Genomic DNA, 27,930 nt, shown 5'->3' with positions numbered 1-27,930 from the left:
GTCTCTTTTCTTCACCTTGTCCTCTGGCAGCCTGGTCACATTTACGTACATGTAGTTTGTATATTATAGTAGTTAATGTATCATTGGTGTGTGTGTGTGTGTGTGTCTGGATGGGATAGAAGATGGAATTATTGTCACATTGCTAAATTATGTGGAGAAACCCAGTTCCGATAGCAGGAATTTAAATGACAGGACGTACAATCTTCTCTGGGAAGGTAAAATATTATTACTTTTTCCAGAGTTCATATCAAACTGTATCCCCCAAATTTAGTTATTATCACACATATGAAAATAGTCTATCCTCCTTTGCCCTTAAAGAAATTCACTGCTGTTCTTGGAATGACAAGATCCACAGCAGCAGCATGAACATGATGACGGTGTGTGTGTGTGTGTGGCCGATACGCAGGTCATCCATCCAAACTCATTTCATCACATTTTCTACTTTTCCCATAATGCTCAGCTAACATATCACAACACAGGCAAAAGAAATACCACCAAGAGACATATTAGGAAGTCGTGGTCCGACATCAAAGAACAAAGAGGCGGAGAGCATCAGCTGGCTTTCATGTGGCGTACGGTGGCAGCGCCTCACAGCATCAGGCCTCAGGAGCGCAGGTGGTTCTCCAGACCAGACCGGCTTCTCCTCAGTTCTACACAACATCTCAGTCAGCATCGGTCCAGCGTTTTACAGGAGGACAGTGTTGTCTTCTCCTTTAAACGCTCCCGATCAGCCTCATTAGATCTGACCTGGTGCAGTCAGCTGTGTTAAGGCTGCACGGTGCACCTGTCAATCATCCTGTTATTGATGTATTTCATTTTATGTAACCTACAGTATATATATTTTGAATGTGGATATAACACACACACGCTGATAGTCTACCAATCTCATTTTTGAACAGTTCAGTGTAAAGACATTAATGACAAGCTCCACTGCAGCAGACAGTGAGTGGCTGACACACTTGCTTACTCATTTTGGCCAAACTCATTACGTTTTCTTAATTATATTTGACTGGGTTAGGGTTATATGAGCAACGTTATTATTTCAGCACCGATCAAATCTAATTATCTTGATATCTTCATATTCTTTGATATTTACTCAAATGTTCTAAAATATCACAGTGAAACACTGAAATCACTTTTATTCTGCACTGTCAAATCATTTTTTGTAGCTCATGCTGAATTAAACTTAACAATATGTAGTTATATTGTATAGACCCCTTCGCGGCCTACGTCACTGTGACGTCACAACGTCCGCTGGAGGCAAAACAACACTGACCCAGCATCTGTTTAGACAGGCGTCTACTGTGTACGGGACAGGTTTTAAATTAAGTTTGAACAAATGTTATGCTCAGCAAAGATGGAAAATATATAATAGGTTCTGTTTAAAAGAGTAAGAATAGAAGGAAAGAGTCGGATCCAGAGCAGCATTCATTTACAAGCACTGATTAAACGTCTTGTAAATAAACGTGTACTCTGCCCACAGACTGTATCGCCCCCGGCTCTCTCCTTGTGTCAGTCCGCGGTCTCAACGGGCCGGACCGAACAACACGACCGGACGTACCGGGTTCAGGTTGAAAACATTTAATAGCTCGGGTCGTGGCGGACCACGGGCTTCTTTTTTCTTTCTTTCTTTCTTTTTTTTTTGCTGCGGTCCGGTCTAGAGTTAATGCTCGTGACGTGATCGGGCCGCATCGGGTCCAGACTTCAACACCTGCGGATCTGACCAGGTCGGGTCTTTGAGAACTGTAGCAGGACTGACAGGCGATCGTGGGCGTTCAGAGGTTTGGTACATTCACAAGAACTAGCAGAAAATAGACATAGACCCGGCCGGCGTCTGTTTGAGAATCAATTTACGGTACATATGACGGTCTGGAGTCAACTTTTTAAAATAACACTCACGGTCTCAGAGGGAACGTATTCACTAAAATCTGCCTTTTCTTCGTCCATTCTTGAAAAAACAGTCCGTTAAAACATGCTAACCAGCGTTTACAAGCTACCGTGTTTGAGACGTTTTTCCTCCAGTTAAGCCCCGCCCACCCGGATATTTACAATATGTGAAGGGGTCTATAGGCCTAGTTTAATTCTTATCAATCCAGACATGAGATATGTAGTCCACATGATCTGCATAGAGAATATATCATAGAGAGGACAAACAGTAACACTCAGATCTAAACAAAAAATACACTATACTAGCCTACATGTGTGGTCGTAAATTGTGTTTTTTCCCCCCTTGGTCACACCTAATATTAAATATTCCATGAAACCATCAAATCCAATGTTCTTAATCAGCTGAGTCACTGTTGTGACGTGTGTATTTACACACACAGACATTGACGCACTGTACAGGAGGAGACGTGCCCTCCTTCCTTCCTGCATGTCAGTCAGTCAGAGCCGTATACGTGTGTGTGTGTGTGTGTGTGTGTGTGTGTGTGTGTGTATGTATGTGTGGGTGTGGGTGTGTGTAGCATGTAGACTAATGAAGTTGCATAAGAAGTCTGCCTGGCTCGGGGACAGAGGTGGTGTCCCTCACTGTTAGTATCACTGTGTCCTGCCCGGCTCGGCTCTGCTCTCACTGTACGCTTTGTTTTTTTTAAATTTCATATCGAGGTGACCTTTTCACAGTCAGCCCCCTCCCCACCCCCCCACCTCTCCCCAGTGGTCCCGCACTGCACACTCCTTTTTCCTCCTCCTTTGCACTTCTCCTCATCTTGCTCCCCATAAACCTAGCCACAGTGCGCACGCTCGCTGCTGTGCCTCTCCTGACGAGGCCGCCGCCCCCCCGCTGCGGCTTGGTGATTATGGCGAACGCTGTCACCGCTTGGCAGATTTGTACAATTTAATAAATCTGTCTCCCCCTCTTGTCTTCTGAGCAAATCTGACATTTAAAGATGACATTTGTCTCTGTCATCATATTAAAAGACAAACGACTCTGTTGTGTTGTGCTGTTGATGCCAGTGATTAGCTATCTGCAGGCTGCTGAAAGGAAAAGGTTGGCACCAAGTCAGTGGTTGGCTTGCAAACACATGACAGAATTCATTCATCTGATTGCTGAAAGATGAGTTAGATTTTTTTTGTTTTGGTTGGGTTCTTGTTGGCCATGCTTGTTCAGTGTGTCTGCAGGTTGGCAGGTCGGCCTCCGCTGCTGCTGCTGCTGCTGCTGCTACAGCTGCTTCCAAATGATCTAGTGGAAATCTTGATCCATTAAGTCATTTGTTGCTTGCTGGGAGATATACAGTGATGAGCCCCTGCCGTTTGATCTCTTAATTCCAAACTTGGCTCCGTCTAACGGAGATCAGCTCCTGCTTAGGGTGCACTTCTGTCAGACCTGAGCAGTTTTATTGCAGAGGCGCTGATCCCAGCCCGACCAAGACAGGCACGTTCGCTGCCAGTCGGACCAGATATACGCAAGGTGCTATGGGATGGGATGGGATGGGTCGGGGGGTGGGGGGGGGGGGGGGGGGTGCTGATGACTCGCCCAGACATTAACAGAGATGGAAGATAGGAGGGAGCCAGATAGCGATCCAAAGAGAGAGTGAGAGTTTGGGACACAGAGATTCACAAAGATGGGGGAGAGACTCACTATGTTTGTCATAGTTGTAGCAACACAACACATGCAGCTTGAAAATGTTTTAAATTTTTTGTCTTCCAGAATGATTCACTGGGCCGGACGCATCGAGAAGGAGCTGGAGAAGGTTCTGCAACACGTGACGGGAACTCAGCAGATGAGATCGGTGAGTTGACGTCACGCCCGCATGTGACACGCTGCATTTTGCTGCATTATTAATCAGTGAGATTTCCCTGGGAGAGGTTGTACAATGGACTGCACCATGCCCTGTTTGTCTGTCTGTGTGACGCCTGCAAAAACAATGGTTCAACACTTGTCGGCTGTCGCATTGAACTTTAACTTTAAGGGAATAGTTCACCAAAAAATGAAATTCAGTCATTATTGACTCACCCTCATGCTGATGAATACTCCGGAGTAGTTTTTTATTTCTCAAAGTGCATCTGGAGACCCAGAGGGGGGTTCGTAGTCCAACGACAGGGCCGTCGCTTCCCGGGCCCCTCGGCTGTGGAACGCAAACTCTGTGTCCTGTTTTAAATCACTTCTTAAAACTCACTTTTATCGTCTGGCCTTCTTAAACTGATTCTTTTTAGTCTTTTATTCTGTAGTCCTGTATTTTAATGTTATACCATCATGGATTTTAAATTGCACTAACCATTTTATTGTTAAGCACCTTGTAACTTATAAAATATTATAAAACTACAAAAAAAAACCATATAATATTCCTCCTTACTGTTCGTCTGCTGCAATCCAAGTGTCCTGAAAGGATATAGTCCAGAGTTTACTCGAAACGGCGTCATTTAGAACATTCTACGGCCTCAACAGTCCTGTATTGAATTTGCCTGGGGCGTTTAAGCGATTCATGCGTGCATCGTGTGAATGTGAGAGCACGCCCCAGCAGGCTGAGTCAATAATGACTGAATTTCATTTTTTGGTGAACTATTCCTTTAACAATTTTACCTCAACAACAAATGTGACTTTTCTCAACCCCAAAATTACCTCACACTTCAGAATGTCCTGATGATTCTTATTTGAGCTTTTGTAATCCCAAAGTCCACTAAGCAGTGGTGTTGAGGTAAAGATATATTTTTAATTAGTGGAATAATTACAATTAATTTGAAATTTGAAATTTAATTTGAAACAAACAAGAGTAGCTTGATAAGATGGACACATTTGCAGAACCTGGTGTTAGTTGTGTTGTGTCTGCTTCCTTGTACGAGGCCGTGCGTAACACGTGTCTGTCTTGTGGGAGAGCAGATGGTTGAGCGGAGTGTGATTGACACTGTTTCATCATGTTTCTGCCGTGTGCGCATGTTCTCCCAGCTTCCAGGGTTTGTAATGCACCCTGAGATAAATGCTTCATTATTGCTGTATGGGTGAGTGTGATTCATCCAGCCGGTGCGGTGCCTGTGGCAGCTTTAATGCTAGCAGCAGCAGCAGCAGCGGTGGTTAGTGTGACGGCTGTTAGCATGGTGGCAACATTGATGGATCCCAGAGAGAGAGAGAGAGGAAGTGAGATGACGGGGATCGTGCTGGTGCAAAGGTTAACGACCGTCAGCGGATGTCAGGCAGACAGACAGACACTCTGTTTACCCCTCAAAACATTCGTGCACACTTTTCTTCAGTGCTGCTTCTGCGTCCTGAGCAGTGTGGATTTCTAAATGAATGTTACACATGGTTTCAGGGAGGAATCACATTGTCTGATAAGAATTCTCTATCTTCAAATTGTCGTCATTTCTCAAAAAACATCAAAAAAACAAGGCAAAAAAGTCTTGATTAAAGTCAGTCGACTTGCGTTTTTGAGATAAACAAATTGGTTTTTGAAAGAGATTTTTCAACCATAAACAAACAAGTCGGCTTTCAACATATCTGATATCTGAGAGCGATGTTATGATCCACTTTCTGTAATGCTGAGCATTTTAATGTTGCTGTTTTATGTTGTATGTGTTCATATTTATGGATTTTTTAATGTACAGTAAGTGATGTCTTGTGAACTTTTTTACAACTCTGTTGCAGTTACATCAATTGCGCAAAAATATTTTTCACCACTAAGTCACTCTTTCAGCTTCTTTTATACATTAGCTCATATTCACCATGGTGGTGATTTTCTTGATTGGATCAAGTTTAGTTTTTATTCTATAGTATGTATAAAAAAATGGGGACAGTGCCCATTGTGATTCTTTAGGCATGGAGTGGTGCCACTGCATTTCCTGTTTACTCAGACAAACAGTCTGAAACAAAAAGCTATCGAGCGAACTGTCATGTAATGAAAAGAAAAGCAGCAAACTTTCTCAATTAAGCAGCTGGAACGGGGAAATGTTTGATATTTTTTTAGCGCGGAAAAGAGGCTGCTGATTAATTTTCTGTCAACTGCCTAATCGATCATTAGAGTAATTGTTATTATTCAGAACAGTTTAGTCTCTGTTTGCTTTAAATATGTCGTTCCATCTCCGGACTGCTGCGCATATAAAACTGGGACATACGTACTGAATGATCCTGAGCTTAATGAGACCTAAAGCTAAGATGCGACACTGACATGACGTTTAGTGCTCAGTGCGCTTTAACGTTTCCATGGATTTTAATCTAATTTCCGCTCCGAGTTGCTGAGGTTTCCTTCTGTGGACTCTCTCTCTAAAAATATGACGTCCACCCCGGTGACGCCTCCTGTACGGGGGCCCATATGGCTGCATGTGGATGTGCTGGCCTGACTGTGTGCGCAGAGCGGGTGTGAAAGAACATTTATCATGGCCCCAAACAGGAGTCGTCACAGGGTGTGCTAAATGGCCCAGCATGCCTAGAAAAGCCATTTTCTAAATGGATGCCTCTCTCTATACGTGTGTCTGATAGAAATCTTCCCAGGGCTATGCCGGCTGGTAACAAGATTGCCTCCCTCTGCGCCCCCTTCCTCTTCATGCGCAGTTTATTCTCACAGACAAAAAAAAAAAAATAGAAGAAGAAGAAAAAAATGTAAAGTGTGTGCAAATTATTTTTGAGTTTGTCTTACATGGAAAGAGACAAGGAAGTAAGTTGAATATAATGTGGTGTGTTCAGTTCCCCTCGGTTGAGATTTTTATTTTTTCTGACAAGCAAAGTTGCGGGTGAAAGAACGACAAAGAGCGAGACAGGGGCAACACAGAAAATAGCTGAATACATTTTAAATCAGTTGACTTACAAAAAAACAGCAAAGAGATGTAGAATATTTTGATGTGTTGTTGTAGTTTGTGCATACTGTGTGCAAGTTTGAAATGTCAAAATAAATAAAACCTGAGTTGAAATCACATTGTAATATATTCTGCCCAGGTTTGGTCAAGATGTTATTCTTCCTCTGGGGAGCGGAGGGAAGATAGTGGGTGAGTGATGTATTGGAGGAGTTGGAAGTTTGGAATGGAAGCGTGAGCAGCGTGGATAGACACAGAGAGTGGGCGGCTTTTAGAGCGGAGGAGGAGGAGGAGGAGGGTTTTTGTCGAGGAGGAGAAAGGACGAAGAATGGCTTGACAATTGAGATGGATGTTCAGGCGGTGTTGTGTGTATATTTAGAGTCAAACTACTTAAGATGGATGAAATGATAGAGGGGAAAGACGAGAGTTGGTAAATTTAAAAAGTGCGAGCAGACGGATGCTGTTTCTAGTGGTGGTCCTCCTCATTATCCTGCGTGCTGCTGTGTTTGATGTCTTCCAGTACGTGATGATGAGAGGCGGCCGTGGACACTGGCATTGTTTCCGTATCCTCGGGGGCTTATTCACAACGGTTTTAATGGGCGCACATGAGCAGCACGCCTACACCCACTCACTGTCATTACAATGATTTGATGGTTTATCAGCGATACGGACAGATAATATTATTATGTACATATTTAGACACCAGGTGGACACACACTTACAGTGTCCTTGCTGTAGCTGTGCATGTAGAGGGATGCCCCTGTTCTAGTGGTGGCAGGAACACAGTATTTGTTTTTACGGCAAGTACTCATCCTGCAACACTTGTGAGTGCAGGTCTGTGTGTGTGTATGTAACATAATGTAAAATGTAATTATATATTTGACTTGTATTGATCTGAACTTATTTTGAGCAAAACATCTTATCAACAACGACAGAACAACACTTAAAGGTGTACAGAAATGGCCGTTTGTCCTGTTTGTCGCGCCGAGTTGTCACGAGCTGCAACACGAGTTTACCCGAGTAAGGAAAACGAATTTGATTGGTCGTTATGGAGCGGGCGGGATATTCAAAGCTTGGGGCGAGACCGAGCTCCGTGTGTGTGTGCGTGTCTCAGACGTTTGAATGACGGATTACGGATCCAATATCAGTGGCTGGTGAATCGTGTACAGGCTGACGCATAATCTGTGCGCCTGCGTTATCCAATGCGAAAAAAAAAATACACACTTTCATCCCGGATTTACTCAAAAATAGAATTTTGCACAAAGTTTGGCCTACATCGTCTGAAAGATGAGTTATCACATTAATTTTATGATCCAGAGTGGGCTCAAATTCAGTTTTCTTTTCTGTACACCTTTAACAACAACAACGATGTTCAAAAGGAGTAGGAATCAGTATTTATGTACCCCCTCAATTATAAATGTGTACAGTCATACAAATAAATATTCACTTTAAAGGGATATTTCAACATTTTGCCAAATTCGCCCATTGCCATAATCCCTACAGTCTAGGTTCATTACCTTGAATTGTCATTGTAAGCTGTTTTTAGATCGGCGGGGCAGAGACGTGAGCTCTGTACGACGCGCAGTATTTTTGCCTTTCCTTCATCAAACTCATCAAATACACAATCCAACAACTCCCAAACACTTTTCATGCACAAGTTGTGACCTGTACATTCACCACTCTATGAAATAATAATGGAACTTTATGAGACGGAGTTGTTTTCAAGGTAAATACGTAATAACCTACGTTCCTGACACGGCTGCTCGGCAGAGTGACTTCAAAAGCAAAAGTAGTTCTGAATATTTGCTAATGTGTCGTAAGGTTACATAATTATACGTTTCATAGCGTGGGGGAATGTGCAGGTCACAACTGCACCAACAATTAAAGGTAATGAAGCTACTCCTAAGACTATAGGGATTATGGCGATAGGCGAATTTGCCAAAATGTTGAAATATCCCTTTAACATATTAAATACAACCCAATTTATTAAGCGAATCAACTTGAATAAAATAAATAGACTATACAATAACATATTCCCTCCTCATCTGCATAACCTCTAAGACTCTTTGTGTGTGTGTATATACACTGATCAGGCACATAACATTATGACCACTGACAGACAGGTGAACAACACTTCATCATGGCACCTGTTAGTGGGTGGGATATATCAGGCAGCAGGTGAACATGTTGTCCCCATGTGTTAAAAGCAGGAAAATGGTCAGGATTTATCAAATGTTGGTCCAAGGAAGCAACAGTGGTGAAGCGGCCACAGGCTCATTGATACACGTGTGCTCCCATCCAACAGACCAGCTACTGTTGCTCAGACTGCTGAACAAGTTCATGCTGCTTCTGATAGAAAGCTGTCACAACACACAGTGCAGCAGTTTGTTGTGAATTTGGCAGCAAAAGAGACCAACACAATATTAGGCAGGTGGTCATAATGTTATGTCTCATCTGTGTATATTGTGTACTACATATATTTATCTTTAAGTTACTTGTAACAACACCTGTTAAAATAGATTCAGTGGAGTAAATTAAAATGTTTCCCTCTGACATGCAGTGGAGTGCTACAATAAGTATCAGAAAATGGAAATAAATACTCGCCTGTAGTTTGTACATTAAGTACATTAGTATAGTTAATGTAATTGGTTACATTACACCAATGTCTCGTCACCACTTGCACACAGAGTCAGGGCAATTTCCTCAGCTTCAATTTAGTAAGATCCTTAAATGGCGATGCCATGCAACATATGTTGAACTCTCTCTCAAATTCATTTCAATAAGAAGCGTCTAATCAGCATGAATAATTTAGTGCGGTGCACATGACTGCTCCCGCACCCCTCACTTCAGCCTGGCACTTCACAACTCCTCTGCACTCTGAGGACGCGTCTGCCCCGTCTCCACGCCCCGTCCCCCTGCCTCTCGCTGCTCTTGATTACTGGAAACCTGAGAATGACGTCCATCCAGATCAATGCAACCCACCGGCCTGCCCACGTGGAGGGAGGGGGGGCAGAAAGACACAATGGTGGTTATTAATCCATCTGTTCTTTATGAGCTTTGTTTTCTTTCTACAACAAAGGGTGTTGTTGCTCTCTGTCACTTTTGCCCTTCACCCTGTGTGTGTGTGTCTGTGTGTGTGGTCAACACCACATCAGTCGGCCCACTGACCACATGCTGGCAGCAGGTTTATCTCAGTTCAACACAGACCTTCTTGCCTCTAGTGCTTACAGCGTGTGTGTGTGTGTGTGTGTGTGTGTGTGTGTGTGTGTGTGTGTGTGCAAGGTCTTCATCTTTTTCTTGTTGTGAACATTGCTGCAGCCTCTGGTTCAATTTGATCAGCGCAGGTGTGTTTTTCAGCACTTGAGGGGCGATGTTGTATGTGGACCCAAACACAATCCCAAATGTTTCTGCTGCTCCTCACCACAGCCTTCCCTCCTCGTCCTCCTCCCCCTCCTCCTCCTCCTCCTCCTCCTCCTCCTGGAAAAAGATGGTCGCTCATGGCCAAGACAGCCGGCCTCAACAAACACATATCTCTATAAAGTGCATTGGTGGATTTACTCACTATCGCTGACTACAGAAACTTCCAATAATCTGTCTGAAATGCCCAGCCGCTATACTAGACATCACCCCTGCTCTCCCTCCACAATCCTCACTTCCAAGAGCTGATGTCAGCTTCACCTCTCCCTCCCCTCCGCCTGCGCTGATCCATCAGTGGACGACGACGCACTGGGGGGGGCATCACTGCCATTTGTTTCTTGATTTGAAAGCTCCTCATGCCTGTAGACGGTTAACAGGAAGAGTCCAAGGCCCCGCCTCCCATCATGTGCCGTTACCTTTAAAGGAGAGAGGGAGAGGGAGAGCGAGCGCGCTCAGTCCTCCTCCTGCAGTTCTCCGTCCTCCCACCCCCTCCATCTTCTGTCCTGGACCTTATACAACAGCAGCTTGTTATCTGCCTGTGTGAAACATCACAGGCTATTTCTGCAGGATAGATAGTTTACTCTGTGGCTCTAGTTTTCTCTGCTGATGTCTTGCTTAGGTATCCCTCAGTCACCGTGCAACACACATCCATACACAGAGAGGTCGACTTTTACTGAGGCCTTTGTTAAAATGAATTATTCATTAATTACCAGGTTTTTAGCATCAGGAGAAAATGCACAGTGTCGTCAGTAACTTAAGTTTGACCTCAGCAGATGATGATGATGCAATTTAGGAACTCAAACAGTTTCACGTTCACAGTCAAGGAACAGCTCATTTCTACTTTCCTCATAGCTGTGGCGGTTTTTCTGATGTCTCTATTTTCCATCATGGCACCACCTTTTTATTTGTAATTAATAGTTTGCTCTTGATATTCCACACCTGAAGAAGAAATTAAAAAAATACAGTAAATAATTTTGTAACATTTAGTTTTAATTTTGTATGACCTTGACTCCTGTTAAACAGCAACTATGCAAGATTCTGACCTTAATTAACCAGCTCCAGAGTAATTGTGATAGTTACAGTAAAGGGATAGTTCAACATTTTGGCAAATTAGCCCATCGCCATAATCCCTATAGTCTTAGGAGTAGGTTTGTTACCTTTAACTGTCGGTGCAAGCTATTTTTAGAACGGTGGAGCAGAGCCGCGAGCTGCTCAGAGCTACGCTACGGAGGCTCATGGGATTTCTTGGTTTCCCTCATCAAACTCATCAAATACACAATCCCACAACTCCAAAACGCTTTCATGGCCAAGTTGTGACCTGCACATTCACCACTCTATGAGATAATAAGGGGACATTACGAGATGGAGTTGTTTTCGAGGTAAATTCATGCAAAACCGTTGATGTGTGTTCCCGTCTGGGCCAGTTTTTCAGCAAGCAGTCTCTGCATTTGCCTCGAAAACAATAACTGTTGAATTTGGATACAGATGATGATACAAAACAACTCTGAACACATCTCACTTTGAGAGGTATCAGATAATGTTATGTACCAGGAAAATGCTGATACAGGACTTGTTACAAGCCTTCTGGATGACGTTGAATTGTATTCTGCAAAAGTTCCCAGAACTAGAGGCAGGACTTTTCCACAGCAGTTTGTGTCAGTGAGACCCTCCACTACATCATGAGAACAGCCTGTGCTGTTTCACACAGTGCAAACAGGTCCAGTTTGGTATAGGTGCCAAAAAGTACAGAGGTGATGCCTAATAATCAGAAATAAATGATGAAACCTTTTTAATCTACAGTAGTTAACCCCCCATTTGTTTGCCTAAGTGGAAGTGACGTTCACCAGGGAAACGGTCCTATTCAGACATCCCATTAGCAGTTCCCAAGAGCACAGGGTCGCCAGGGTTACACGTAAGGGTCATGAAAACTTAGATATGGTCTGTTAGCTAACCACTTGTTATTCTGTCTGGGACCCTTGTGTAACAAATGTTTCTCTTGTTGCGTGCCAACTCTGGCATTTACTTTGTATTTAACCCAGACATAAACTAAATAAAACAACAAAATAACAACAAGCAACAAAATAACTGTGGATGTTAGAGGCACATAAAACCAGTAGCAGGCTGAACGTTAAGCAGTGTGGGAGCTGGTCAGGACCGTTACTCCCGGCCCCAGCCTCCCCTGGGCTGACAGGAGAACAGAAGGGCACACAAACTCTATTTATTTTTCTGCTTTTTTTATTTTTTATTTTGTATTGGTTTTCTGACACCGGGGAAGGTACAAGGGTTCCTCAGCTCTGCGACTTGATGGTCTGGCACTGGTTGGCGGTGTTTATAGAAATGAAAATGCATATATCTGCAGAGTGCAGAACAGCATGCAGATATCCCTGGGTTGGTGTTAGAAGGAATTACTTGAAATAGCTTTATAGTGCAACAAAAAAAATGTGGCAGTTTAGAAAAGTAGAACCAGATTATATAGTGTCAGTGCCTTGTCTCCATTTTCATATTCAGTTTATTTATTCTGCCTGCATGGCAGCAACTGCTGTGCCTGGAGGTATTATGTTTTTCTGTACCATTCTCATGATTGTGATATCTCAGCAACACACCAAGAGGATTCAGATACGTCCAGAAAAAATATTCACTCGGACTGGAGGATTAGCTGATTAGAATTTGATTGTCCAAGGTCGAGACCTCTGTGACCCCAAAAAGTATTTTTTCAGCCACAGCTCAAGAAGCCATATGCTAATTAAAAATATCATTATGAGGTAAAAATATTTTATAGCTTATTTTATAACTTAACACCCTGACGTCAAAGTCTTTCGATTAAAATCCTTCAAAGGCTCCACTATACAGTATTAGTCATAGATGTAAACTGCAACCTTGACTGGCTGGTGCTCGCACTGAAAATGAACCATTCATCTTATAATGTGAATATAATGTTATGATACATGTTATTTAAATGAATCCTTGTCATATATTTTTTGTCCATTCAGTTTGTCCAGCTCCGTTAATTAGGTTGCTATGACATCACTGCTCAGAAATGTTCTCCTCCTATTTTTATTTTTTCATTTCTTTACTGTACTCATCATGTTTTGTAACTGAGCTTGTTCAGGTTTGAGCGGTTCAGTCCAGGTCAGGGGTTGGCAACCTTTAGCACTAAAAGAGCCGTTTGGGGCCTTTCCCACCATATTAAAACCCACTCTGAGCCACAAAACTTATTTGACCACTAAATTGTCACATGCATGAAAAAACAAGTGTGACGTACCGTTTGCGCGCCACTAGGGTGTTGCCTTGGGTTGTGAGTAGGGATGCACGATAGTTATCGGTCCGATAATTATCGGCCCGATATCAGGAAATTATGACGTCATTTCGATAAATCCGATATCATAACTTATCGGCCCGATAAGATTTAGTATATATTTCAGCACTGCGGTATGGGTCGTTTTTCTTTACCAAGCGCTCTCACTCAGAGCGCTCTGCTCTACTCCTACAGGAGACCTGCGGCCTGCAGTGAATGCTGCGTTCAAGTGGCCTCCCTATAATCGGAAAAACAACTTTCTGACGGAAATCAGAATAGTCCCTCATTTCGGAAAACAACTCGTCAGCTCGGTCATAATTTTGGTAGTTGCCGACTTTACTTGATCAACGTCTTATCCACAATATTTTACCAATTAGGCCTACCCTTATTACACATAAACCATAGAAATATGAACATAAAAAGGTCTGAAGAACGGCTCGCAAAACGGGAACTGGGAATTCCCGTCAACACATGAACGCAGCACAATGTGCTTACTAGGTTTGTAAACACAGAACATGACGGCGCTAATGTGGGACGGTAATAAAGAAGACAGTCCGCTGGATATCTGTAATAAATGTTCCAAGGAAGCTCCACGAGGAGGGAAAATAGCGCGAGCAAACCTGGTCAGTCACCTGAAACATGAGCGTCGCTCCGACGGAGTTTTCAAAGCTACGAGGACGATGCTAACGACGCTAGCAACATAAAGCTAACTGTAAGAAGCCACCGGGACACAAACACACAGACACTCTCTCCCTCTCTCTCCCCTTCAACCACACACACACACACCTGCACCCCCCCACCCCCTCTCACACAGACACTCTGTCTGTCTGTCTGTCTCTCTCTCACACACAGACACAATCTCTCTCTCTCTCTCTGAAAAGTTATTCATTTGTATGGAACCAGTCAGGTTTTTTTACCTTGTGGGATGCACTTTTCCCACTTGGTATTTATTTTAAATGAGTAAAATAAATAAATAAAATAATGATTATAAATAATATAATAAAATCAGTTCTAGAGTATTTTATTTTTTATATCAATAAGTTATGCACCTTATTTAAATAGATGTTCATTGAGATATCAAATAGTTTAACAAATGTTTGAAAGGCTTGTTAATAGAATATCTTCATTTAAAGAGTCAAAACTGTCACGATATATGTTAGGTCCTGACTAGTCTTTCTTATCTCCAGGTATGTTATCGGTTATCGGTATCGGTATCGGCCTTCAGAAGCGGAAAGTTATCGGTTATCGGTATCGGTTTCAAAAAAATGTTATCGTGCATCCCTAGTTGTGAGCGCGCATGACGCGTGTCTACATTGAAAGTAATGGGTCTGTGTGCGCAAAAGACGCTACATGCTTTAACCAAGGAAGTGTAATGTTAAGTGCCGTCATTCCTTAATTTCTGCGGCCTACAGCAGCCAACCATCAGCCTCAATATGAAACACAAATACATCAGTTGAGAGTCTGATATAGAAAGGTATATTTTCAAAATAATAGCTCATTCAATTATTATTATTTACTTACCTGGTTAATGTGATATCTGCCCCTGAACTTCACTGCACAGCATATCCATATCAGGGTTGTAAGATGTCACTTTGATTTTACAATTGCAAATCTCACCTGTGAGGCACAAGCAGTGTTTACTTTTGATGTAGATCATGGTGGAAAAAAAACCTGACGTGACGCATATTTTAATCGACAAAGTATTAAAACAAGCTTCAAAAGGGCATCTCAATCTCCAAGGAAATAACTATCACAATGAAAAAAACTAAATGGCCATTTTTTTTCACTTTTTTTCCCCCCCAAAATGAGCTAGCCCTCTCTAAACCACGGGAGCCCTAGCAGAGGGATGAAAGAGCCGCAGGTTGCCGACCTCTTGTCCAGGTGAATGAAATCAATAATGCATTATTTAAAGACACAGCGCCACATGATGCAAACTGTATTTAATGTCTTCTCTGGTCACATAGTAAAACATCTTCCAGTATATCACAGCGTGTGTGTATATGTATGTGTGTGCAGTGAATTACCAGGATGGAGCTCTGAAGACCCACAGGGGGGGGAGGGGGGGGGGCTCTCAAGTGTCAGCACAGAACAAACTGCGCTGGTCCGAGTGTCTGAATCTGGATGACATTCACTCTGGTACATTTGGGGACTGTATTTGTGGAACTAATTGTTGCTTGATGAATTCAGGGGGAAACAAAAAGCAGATGCGTTCATGCTTCTAGTGGCTTTTTGCTGGAGAAAAGACGGCCCTGCACTTGTTAAATGGAAGACAATATAGCATTATGTGTCAAAATAGGATTAGAGGTCTGCTAAAGCTCCAGCCCTGTCAGAGGGAAGATGCTTTATTTTGCCTACGCTGCAAATCTTTTCTCCTTGTCTCCATCTTTCTACACTATTATTTACACAGTGTGTGTGTGTGTGTGTGTGCGCGTGCGTGCGTTTGCGCGCGCATGTGCTGGTGCAATTTTCAGTGGTCTTCTGTTTGATGTTTCATAGAGCGCATGACGTGTCTGCAGTGCTATCTATGCTTGACAGAGAGAAAAAACTGGGTACAGTTCCCTGAGTGGGTTGCAGTGGTAATGTAGAGTGGCGTGATGCCCTAGAAAATTCCAGGTGTGAAGTGCTTTATTCATTCCAGTGCAGAGGGAGTGCTTCTCTATGTGTGAAGTGGTAGGTGTGTGACGTTTATTTCCATTGTGAACAAAATGCATCGGCCTTTTTTTTTCTTCGTTTTTTTCCCCCCTCCACCGTCGGTGTTTGTGTTTGTGTGCGAGAGAGTTTGGGTGCGCTCAAGTCTCAGAGGTTTTGTCCTCCTCTTCTTCTCTTCCTCCTCCACCTGCACTAGCCTGTGATTGATTGGTCACAGCTCTGAATAACTTTAATTGGCTTGCCTCAGCGGTGGGTGGTTTTTCAAACGCCGAAAAACCACTGTGGAAGTCCTAGAAAAGCGTTTTAATTTTTGATCATGTAGGCAGTGAGGACTCTCCACTGCCATCTGAGAGAGGGGTCTTCAAAAGTGCTACCTACATCTTTTTAATTCCGCAGATTGTCGCTCACTTTGTGTCTTCTGCCTTGTTCTCTGTGTCTGTGTGAAATCTGGAGGAGCAGCTCCCCCGCCCGCCACTACATTATCTATCTACCCTCTTCTTTGGCTTGGAGCTGGACTCACTCTCATCTCTGCCTCTGGCTCTCTTCCCAGGGCTCCGTTGTTAGATGGGATTTATGCTCCACCGCTATAATTGCAGCGTTACACATAATACGTCATGCATGTGCCTGAAAGAAGACCCTGCCTCTCAGAAATGACATTTATACATAGCTTAAATCGTACAGGAATGATTTTAATTAATGTTGAATCTGCCGTACAGAACATATATTTAAACATTCACTGATGACATATTTCATAGATAAATATTGTCATAACTGAATTGAATCACCAGACAGGTTGTATTTACTATCTTTCTTATTTTAAAGATATTTTTTTAAGGCATTTTTGCCTTTAATTGACAGGGTAGTGGAGAGAGACCGGGGGAATGTCAGGCAGTACAGATTTGCACAGGAATCGATCCAGTGATCACTGCATTCGGCATTGCCGAGTTTGGACGTGCTCTTAACCACTAGACCATCAGGCTCCCCTGTATTAACTCTCTTAACATCTCACTCAAACAACAACCCCCGCTTCCCCCGAAAAAAACAAAAAACAAAAAAAAAAACCACATTCCTGGAGATAGAAGTCAATAGTTTACCACATTTCCTCAAATAGTGACCGGGGCCTTTATTTACCTCTTCTGCCCAGGATGCCAGCAGGCCTTTATTTCTAATTCCCTCTGCTTAAAGGGACAACGAGGAGTTTCTATTTAGTTATTTAAAAGTCTCACGTTAATGTGGATGAATCTACGCTACCCACACTTGTTAATGGGCCCATTTTCGATAAATATATCGTTTTGTCTCTATCGTTATTTTGTTATTATTAGTGGTGGCGGAGATGCTGGTCGAGCCGACCAGCTTTCTTTACTTTCGGTTTCATGGCGAGTCATGAGAATAACGCAGCTGAATGGCCGTTTATGGTCAGAACTACGACAGTATCTGATCGTCTTTGAACCTCTGACTTTAATTCTTGATGAATGAAAACATGAGTCTGTCTTGCGCCGGTCAAAGAGTTTCGCGGTGCACGCGGAGGCTCATAAATGTAGTGTGAAAACGCTTCGCTTTTCCAAAACTCCTCGTTGTCCCTTTAATGAGTATATTCATATATTTAATATGAAGCCTCCTTGTTTTCTGTTCTCCTTCCACTTGCTCTGTTAATTTTTACACATTAGCGACTAGGGTTGTATGCAACAAGCTCATTGTTCAGTGGCTCATCTTCCTCTTCCTCTTGTGCTGCTTGCCACCTGTTTCTCTCTCCGTGCTGTCAGAGCTGGGTCACCCCCAGATTCCACATACTCCATCTCTGTTGCACACTCCGGACCAATATGCTCCCATTCTACTCAATTAGAGCATTTCCAGAGCCTGCGCTGCGGCCCAGCCTGTGGACCGGCCTTTTATTTGTTTGTGTAAACATCACTCTTGGCCGAGGAAATACAGTTTAACAGGGTCAATACCATACCATCATGTGCTGCTTCACTTATTATCATTTTAACAAACAGTGCACATACAGTTAACCTATATCTGACCTCCAGTACATGTGAACCTGAACGACTCCTATAATGAAGCCCAGTATGAAATATTAATGCAGCTGAAAGCAGGATGTAGTAAAACTGGTCAGAGACAGAGAGAACATCATTACCTCCTTGTATGTGTTATTTCACAGTCAAATTGAGAGATAATGAGAAACATTTTCATCCAAAGTAAAATTGATTATGTACACTCAAATTGTTTAGCAACTTTCACCCAACCCCGAAATGCCGCCGTGCTCTGGGCCGTTTAATGCCTTCACTTTCAAACAGGTATAAGAGTATGCTAGCATAAATCCAAATCAACACTTGCTGTTTTGCCCATTGTTTATATTCATGAAAGTGTTTGGCTCCGTGTAATTGGCCAGACTTGGAACCTAACAGCTCACACATTGAAATGAAATCCAAGTACAGAGTTTGATTATTGATATTCTGGCATCACTTGTTTACTTTTCTCCGTTTCCACATTAGATGCTGGGCTCCATTGTCACTATGAGATTTGCCATTTAGCTTAGCACCAACACTGCAATTACTATCACTCAGTGTGTGTTGGTACATAAATACCACGGTTTGTCTAATTGAATTCAAGCTAACTCTGTTTCTTAAATGTGAATCAACTGATATATAATTACATTAATGACTGTATAGGTGTAATTTTGAAGGCGTCAAGACTCGGGGGCAATGCGGAAATCAATCACACAAGTGTTTTGAGGAAAATTATAAACGTCTGATTGAGGTCGCAGGCTACCAAGACCTCAATCAATTAGACGTGTTTCCTGAGCGAGAGTTTAAAAAATTTCATTCCAGCTATTATTGCTGTATAACTCCAGCATCTGCTCTACATAGGTATTGTGTGTGTAAGCCGCCAATCTGTTTTCGCTTACAGGCAGCTTAGCTTTCATTGTCATGGGGATGTGGATGGCATGCGAGTGAATGTTTGGGGGGATGCTCAGGAGTTAAATCCTGAAGAGTTGCGATGGATTTATGACTCACTGACAACAGTCAAGTTCAGCCTTGGGTCTGTGTGTTGGTGCCATCAGGTACGAGATAGCAGCACAGGTACTTCCTGCGCGCCCGGATTCACGCGGCTACACGAGTGGTCTCTTGAGGTTTTCATTTTTTTTGGCGCAGTGATTATGAACACGTGTATATACGCATGCTCGACAAGCGTGTACTGTATGTGTGTGTGTGTGTTTGTGTGAACTCTGGACCACCAGCTCATTTCACACACAGACAGACATCAAAGGCAGTTTGAATTAACCCTGCGTGTCGGGGGGCCGCTCCGCGCGCCATCCGCAATTTCACATCTCTGCCGCTCCAGTAGCACCAAACTTACATAGCCATTCATATTGAAATGAACAGATGGAGTTTGGCCATGCACCCAATTGCCATCCTTCACTGAGAAAAGATAAAACTTCAAAAGAGCAGATACATTTTGGATGTGTTTGGCGGCGGCGAGGCTGTGTGTCCTCGCAGGTGAAGTGGAGGTGTTCTGTGTCTCTGAGAAAGTGGCGGGCAAAGTGCACGGATCATGTTTTCCTTATTAAAGCAGGCCAATTGTGTTTCCATTACAGCCCTCTTGCAATAGCCAGCTCCCTTTCTCCTTGATTAGACACTGCAGAAATGATGTCATGGCCATGCGCACATCAAAGCATTCACTTCTTCTGCTTCACCTTTCAATCCATAACAGGACATTATTATTCTAGTGTGTCCAAAAATGAAGCTTTGTTTTGTTTTTTTGGGGTTGGATTGTTTTGACCGGACAGCGTCATCTCTCTCTTTTTGCCTCCTCATTTTCACATTCTCACCTCATCACGGCAGCTAATTTAATTTCATATTGTATTTATTGATCCGGCCAACTTCAATTTCCCGCGGCGGCGTCAGGAAAGCGATGAGGGTGGACGAACGGCGAGCAAGGCGAGGCGACGCCGTTGTTGGATGGAAAATGGCGATGAAGAGTTGGAGATGATGGCACAGTAATTTCTGCAGAGGGTGATGATTGTGATTGCATTGAGTCATATGCTGATTAGAGCAACGTCTGGAGACGGCAGCGCAGGTGAAACCATTAGCTTGACTGTGTATGTTTTAATATCCCTCCGCCATCAGTAGGCTATTCAGTAAACACATTCATATTTCATTAATCTGGCCTCTCCCCTCTCCTCCCCCCTGGCGGCCTCTCATTGTCTCCTCTAGAGGTTGTTCACTAATCCGCGCTGAGACCTTACCTCATCCTACTGTGTTACCTGCACCCACACACATAAGCACTCTGCTCTAAGTACTACTGTAGGAAGTCTTTTCTCATGGTGATTTGCCACATACTTACTGTACTGCGTCTATGAGGGCTAAATTTAACAGCATATAGGACCGTTGCTAATATAAATACACCCACATACTATACTGTACTTGTATTTACAGTGTGTGAGCAGTGAGCACACTCTGATGGGGTGTACTAGTGACCGCATACAAACATCTGTTTAATTAAACCACTTAATTCAACAAGCAGAAAAATGAAAACCCACTTGACGTCAGCTGATTTGACGGCTGCCACTCCGAGGCCGTACGTATACGGAGATGTTTTGTTTTTGTCATGTTTGGATTATGTGTGGGTATATTTTCCTCACATGCTCACCCACGTACGGTTTCACCACCGCTATTCAAGTCAGAGCCACGCAAAATAAGACACAATGGGTGGAATGGAATTACATAATCCTAGTGGGCCTGTAGGCGGCGCTGCAAGCACAGGCTGTTTTTTAGGGATTTGGGGCTTTACAGATTCTTGACCTTTATAAACAACAGCTGACAAAACTGCCTCAACTCCACATCCACTCACTCTCCTGTTTCTGAGATTTTAACTGCAGCAACTTTCAGCTAAAGTTTTTTTTTTTCAAGGTTAACTTTAAAGCCAAAGTGAAGGAAGTTCTGAAAGTGTTCAAGATGAGTTCATAATAACATTAGCACCGCTCCGTCCTGTTCAGGTGTCCCACTAAGCCATGACTGTGTGACGGTGAGCACAATAGAAAGACCCCCCGAAAGTGGAAGAGCCGAATGGAATTGAGCCATTCTCATTGGTTGTATTATTTACACCTGTCTGTGCCTCTCCTACTGTGACAGTGTGACATGTTAAAATGTCCTTGGTGAAAACACATACAGGCACAGGTTCATGACAGGTGAGACAAACAAAGGAGTTTTGTTTAAAAACATAAAAAGGTTTGTACACACCCTTTAGTGTATGACATAAAACTTCATAGATGAGAAAACAAACTTTTACCGTTTTGTGCCATTGAATGGATCTGTTCACTGCAAACTTAGGGCATACTCACAGTTAGTTAGAGTTAGAAGCAGCTGGAATAATGGTAGATTATAAACACTGTTGCTATGGGATAAAAACATGACTGCCACTAACAAACAAATATAAAAAAGTGACAGGTTTTACACTTCTTTTTCATTTCTTACATAACATAACACAACACATAATGTAACACAACATAAGACATAGCATAGCATAACACAACATAACACATTACGTAACATAACGTATAGCATAACACATTAGCATAGCATAACACAACACAACATAACACATTACGTAACATAACATAAGACATAGTATAACATAATACAACACAACATAACACATAACATAACGTAACACAACATAACGCATAGCGTAGCATAGCAGTTAATATCAGTGTGATATGAAGGAGGCCACCCTCCACCAGGCAGCAGCCTGTCACTACACTGAGCTATCACTCTAAAGTTTGGCACCTGTGTCGAGACCTTTACTGTACATTTCAAATGACATTCATGAGTTACAGTGACTCATGTGTTGTACTGGGGTTTTTTTTAGTAACAGAAAGCAATTATAGCCTGGCACAGTTAATTTCAGGCTGATTTCTTGTGTAATTCATTTCAGCATGTCAATAAAATGGTAATGGGTCATTGCTTATAGGGTGGCATTTCAGTTAAAGCCCGTCCTGTAGTTCTTGTATCGCACTCAAGCGAACATTTGTCTCTGCCCGTAATGACGGCTCGCTGTAAATTTTCCTCAAATGAATTATTCAGCTGTACTCAGCCCAACTGATCTAGGTGCATTTGTACATTTGTGTGTTTGTAGCTGCTCCAGATAAAGATGACGTTGCCGGTCTGCAGAGCGGGAAAAGGGATAAAGCTGTTTGTATTGGGTAGGATTTAGCATCAAATGAAGAGGATAAATAGCCCATCCAGGACTGATCGAGCTTCATAATGAAATACGGATGTGAGGATACAAGAGCATAGCAAGCCATGGGTTTGTGTGTGTGTCTATGTGTGTATCTGAGTGACTGCGTGGAGCTTAGGTGTGTGTTTGTGTACATGAGAAAAAGATTCAGTCACATCATAAGGAAAGGGACATACAGTATGTACACTGACAGTGAAATCCCTTTTTTAGCTCAGCTGTGTGGTGTATTTGTGAAGAGATTTTGGCATTGAACATGGCTCAAGGGTGTGTGTGTGTGTGTGTGTGTGTGTGTGTGTGTGTGTATTGGGGGGTTGGGAACAGTCTCGTCTGCCAATGATGTTAACCGTGCATGGCCTCCAGGGTGTGTAATGTTAAATTCACTGTTAAATGTGTGGAGTTGTGAAACCTTCTGCTGGGACTGCACTCACAACCTCAGCTCCACTAACAAGACCAGTCGACATGAGCTAATGACACACACACCCACTCTGCAGCTCAAACCTCAGCAGCCTTTGGTTTTTATTTCTATACATGTATTTGCAAACTAGCTGTCAGTCAGCTCTGCTTTCCTGTGGCTCTCATGCTTTTAACATACGGGCCTCCCAGTATCCAGTAGCTCTTAGTCACAGCTCTGTGTGTGACTCTAAGTCTACAGCCTGTCTATGAATTGGTAATGAGTTTGTCAGCAAGATGGTTCGCTCAAACATCAGGGGTGCAATTCTAATCCAGGGACAACTATGTAGTTACCTGCATGGGTGGCATCAGTGGTATTTCTATTCATTTCAGAGGTGGGAAATGAAATGTAATTCTTGTGTACAGTCAGAAATACACACTCAAAGGTGAGCTCTAATACAGCCTATACACAAAGATGATAGTGCTGGAATAAATGTCATTCAAAATCTGAATAATGCTGGAGAAAAAGCTTTCATATCAACATAGAGCTCTACCAAAACACTGGCACAGTGACGTGTGTATTTGTTGTAGGCAGATAGATGGTGTTGGGGAGACTTAAACTCCAGTTGAACTACATAGCGATAGAGATTTACGCTGGCATCAGTGCGATTACTGACGCCAGCGCAAATCATGCGAGATTTGGACGGACCAGGAAGAGGAGTTTCCGCTGCAAACAAGCTTGAAATATAGACTTATTTAATTTTCTTCGGAACAATTTTGCATTTCGGGGCTTCAATACAAGACGGACATTACATACAAGCACTATGGAGGTATTTGGATGTTTTTTGGTGTGTCTTTTTGTTACGAAGACAGTTGGTATCCATTTGCAACCGTTATATTGACATGCACTGCTACGCCGAGACCCCCTGTAACTCAGAGAAGCCACGGATAACTCTGAAACTTCTCCCAGCCCTTAGTCGACATGAGGGTGAGTAGATAATGAGTGCAATTTGAATTTTGGGTGAACTATTCTTTTAACTACAATTTGCTGTAACTTGCTGGTAGTTAAACTACATTCATATTTTGTGCTGCATCAAGTATTTCAACTACTTTTTGGGTCATTTTTTGTATAACTCAATTTACAAACTACAGTTTTGGCCAATAACATTTTTTATGAAAATAAAAATATAATATTGATTTATAATTTTATTTTACCTTTATTGTGTTCCAGAACTCCCTTTGAAAAAAGGCATGAACCATGTTACGACATGCCAAACCAACGCTGGCGTTCAGGCCCTGGCGTTCCTGACATGGTTTTAAACATTGTTATTCAAGACACACCGATCTAGAATATGTCGACCTCTTTGTGTTTTTTATTACATTTTTTGTTGACTGGTTTACATTTCAGCCTGGTCAGATGCGTACATGAACTGATGATGCCTCTTGGATGAGAGGTGAAACGTCTTCCTAGACAAATAACCAAGTCCAGTTGCTTTTGATTTAAATTTCTTTGGGGATTACTTTGACGGCAGCTTTGCACACTCTTGACCTTCAGTCACCAGCTTGATGAGGTCTCACCTGGAACGGTTTTCCATTCTTAAATGAGTTCTCAGAGGAGCTGAGCACCTGTTCACTCTGCGGTCCAATTCATCACAAACCATCTCAGTAGGTAAAAGGCGTTACAGTCTAACCATCCCCAGCCCTGTCAGCCACTGTTTGACCAACTGTACCAGCACGGTGGTTTGAAATGAACATCAATGAAATGACTCACATTTTACCAAAGAACCTGCTCCTTCATCTTATACAAGTTACCTAATTCAAACTTGAACTGTATCAGTACTAATCTAAATTTAGACTTGGTCCAAAAAAATTGGTTTCTGACCTAAAAAAATGTTTTTTTGGCTGTAAAATCTACACACTCCTTCACACAGCCATGCAAATTCACATACACATGATATTGATCACATACGTAACTCTAACGTTATCACTCATTGGTGAAAGCGGTGTTTCCTCTATATCCATTTAGGAGTGGCAGGCCGCCAATCCTAAATCCTAGCCGCTGCTCCTTCAAATTTCTTTTCTTTTTTAATTGTCATGAATACACCACCGCCACATATCTCCACCTTCACAGCAGAGTGCTGCACTGGGTCGGGTACTCGCGAGTACTAAACTACAGATAAGTATCTTGCTCAGCATCATTTAACAGGTGACAGAATAGCAACAGTCTGTGACAACACACCGGTGTGTGGTCGCTGTCTGCAGACGTAGGGAAAGTTCAAGTTTGGATTTAGGCACGTCATCATCACATAATCAGACGCTGGTGGAGTTATTCTCTTGTCTTTGTGCTGTTCTGCGAGTGTCGACTCTCTGTCCAGATCCATGGGAACTTCTTGTCTGCTGACCACCAATGCCCAAGTGAAAAATGTTGGTTTCCTGTCCCACCAGCAGAGAGATAAACATCCTACAATACTGCATGTGTTCCCAAGGCCTAATCACTCTCATCCTCTCCTCCCTCTGTTTTGTGTCATCCTTTCTTTTTTTCTCTCACTACTGTTACTTCTTCATCTCTTCCCATCAGACTGTTGACCTTCATGTCTTTCCATTTACCATAAGTGGGTTTCATTTTCCTAAGTGGATTCTTAAGCACAAGAAGAAAAAAACAACAACTGTTTATTACAACTTTGCCTTGATTTTATTTTCAAGTTTGTTCTTTTTTTTTTTCTTTCTTGCACATCAACTTATAATTTTGTTTCAAAGTTCATGCGAGGTACCAGAGGCCTTTATGAGCATGTCAAAATGTTAGGAGTGATAAAATAAATTTTATATTCTGGGGATGTTGCTGTACCTAGAGGTCTAAATGACACACCACATCTTATAAAAAAAATAATGAAAAAAACTTCATAATCTTCTTTGCTCTCACTCTGCAGAATCCCAGCTTCCACAACATGCTCATATATCTCCTCTCCCAAAAACTTGTCCCAGATGTGACCCTCTGTCGTCTGGTCTGCACCCTCCTGTCCCGCTGCCTCACCAGCTTCCTCTGCTCTCTCCTGTAATATCCTCTGGGAAAAAAAGTGTGTGTGTGGGGGGGGATTAAATTAAACCCTTGTAAACCTTCTAGGTGTTTTATATAGTCGTACACTCGGCTATAAATGAAATATAGAGACGACAAAGACAGACGGCTCGGACAAATTTCACTTTCCTCTTGTGAATTTGGAAAGTACATAACAAATTACTTAATACAGCCATTTTTACTGCCATGTTTAGTCAATTCAAACAGTATGTTTACATAAATGTCAAAGCTCTATGTTCTTGCATGTTCCCTGAGATCCACAGACCAACTGCTCCTTGAGGTCCTGAGACCAGACTTAGGGGCATAGGAGACCAAGCTCTTTCTATTGGCCCCAAACTGGCACTGGCCCTATACTGTACAGTATGTGAGACGAGGCCCTAGCCTAGCTGTTATTAAAACATGTCTTACACACTTATTCCTTGGCTTTTAACACAGTTTGAGACTTTAACACTCTGGCTTATTGTTCTTATTGTTGTCGGTTCATTTAATTGCTTTTATTTGGTATGTTTTAATATTTCAAAATTTTAATTAATGCTGATTTTATTTATTTAATTCACCTCTGTTGTAAAGCAGTTTGGCCAACCTGGTTGTTTTTAAATGTGCTCTCGAAATAAAAATGGATCGGATTGGATTGGATAATGACTGTAATTCAGTCATTAGTTAGTGTGTGTCTTTAAGCCATTAAACAAATGGTAAATGAATTTCAATTGAATTTAGAAACAATGGATGCTATTCTGTTATTTGTTGCTTTATTTGCCTCACGGTCTTTATTTGTCGTTTGATGTTAATAATCATTTTGGAAAGTAAAAGTGAGAGTGGGTGTAAGGGGATTTCTGCATAGAGGCATTAACTGCATTAGGGTTAGTGCAGTGGTTAATAATCCCATTTACACTAAATCCAGATATGTTCAAACAATGTAGAAGAAATGTTAGAAGACATAAAGATACTTCTGTTATTTGTTCTGGATTTTATGTCACCGTCACTGAGATGCAAAGTGAACATTAGTCTGGTACCAGACACCAACTGGAATGTGTAGCCGGCTTGTATTACCTAAAATTAAAATTAAATGTTTATGTTTACCACCACGGCTTCTCACTGTCCTGCAGTATGGAAAATAATGACCTAATATATGAGGAGAATATCTGAAACTCAGATATAAAAATTGTGCAACTGCGTGCCTTTTTTTTCTCTCTCCCAGGAAATAAAGAAGCCACAGTGACAGACTCACTAAAGTGGAAATTGAAACTTAGAGCTTGAAGAATGAGCATTTTATGAAACATTTTCCTTTGTACTGAAGCTTTGCAAATTTGTGCACCAAAGCGTAAACTTTCTGGCTCCAAAGAGGATCATTCTTTTCAGCCATCAGTCAGGCTGGTTCACAGTCCCCGTGCCGCCAATATCTCCCAACCACACAAACACTCCAGCACATAGAAGACACCACCATGAAACAGGGACACCTTTCATCATATGAAGCATCTCACATACAACAGACCAGAACTAAGGTAAATAGTAGACTCCGGTTTTATCATGATTTATATTATTTTCTTATATCTTATGATGCATTTTCCTCATGGAGGTAAAATAAACTGTAACTTTATGTGATTGAGGCTGATCTGAAAGGCTGTAGTGATTCTCTGACTCACTCTACACCGTCCTTTTATTTAAATTACCCTCTCTTCCACCGGGGATTAGACCAGGCTTTGGCAACCTGTGGATGATTTTCACATTGGGATTCTTGCAGAGCAATTTAATGTAACCTTTTACTTCTCCTGGGATGATTGATTTAGTGAAAAATGTGTAGATAAAGATATTATAGCTTGTGCTAGTGCGAAGTGTAACCCTCTGCAGGCAGAGTCTTATTTTTTATTTTTTGTGTGTGTGGTGACAATTTACAGGTGTCTTTAAACGCCTCCCTTATAGTGCTATAAGTTACCAGGAAGCCTCTATTCTTTACTCTGTCATTGTGTTGTGTGCGACTCTGACAGCTATGTGGCCAAAAGTGAGTTGAAATAAGGTTTTGTAATAAAAGATACACCTAAACAATTGATTGATTTTATCTACGTGGGCGGGGCTGCTCTCAATCCATCTCCGTCGTGTGGGAAACGCTGATAGTGGCGTTGTATTGTCAAAATAAAAGTCTCTTGGTTAT

At 42.2% G+C, this 27,930-nt stretch overlaps 1 protein-coding gene across 4 annotated transcripts in view; it reads left to right on the top strand.

Annotated features, from left to right (window-relative positions):
• cacna2d2a (calcium channel, voltage-dependent, alpha 2/delta subunit 2a) overlaps window positions 1–27,930 on the top strand; it is a 177,101-nt gene that overhangs the window by 2,668 nt on the left and 146,503 nt on the right. For all 4 annotated transcript variants that reach the window (XM_085777422.1, XM_085777425.1, XM_085777423.1 and 1 more), the window contains exon 2: window positions 3,650–3,731. In XM_085777422.1, the coding sequence (XP_085633548.1) occupies window positions 3,650–3,731 (82 nt within the window). The remainder of the gene's footprint in view (window positions 1–3,649; window positions 3,732–27,930) is intronic.

This window comes from Trachurus japonicus, chromosome 5, assembly GCF_045865225.1.
Source record: "Trachurus japonicus isolate A0001 chromosome 5, Traja_1.0".
NCBI classification, from domain to species: domain Eukaryota; kingdom Metazoa; phylum Chordata; class Actinopteri; order Carangiformes; family Carangidae; genus Trachurus; species Trachurus japonicus.
The sequence above is the reverse complement of the archived record's forward strand: the minus strand, read 5'-3'. Positions and strand labels throughout refer to the sequence as shown.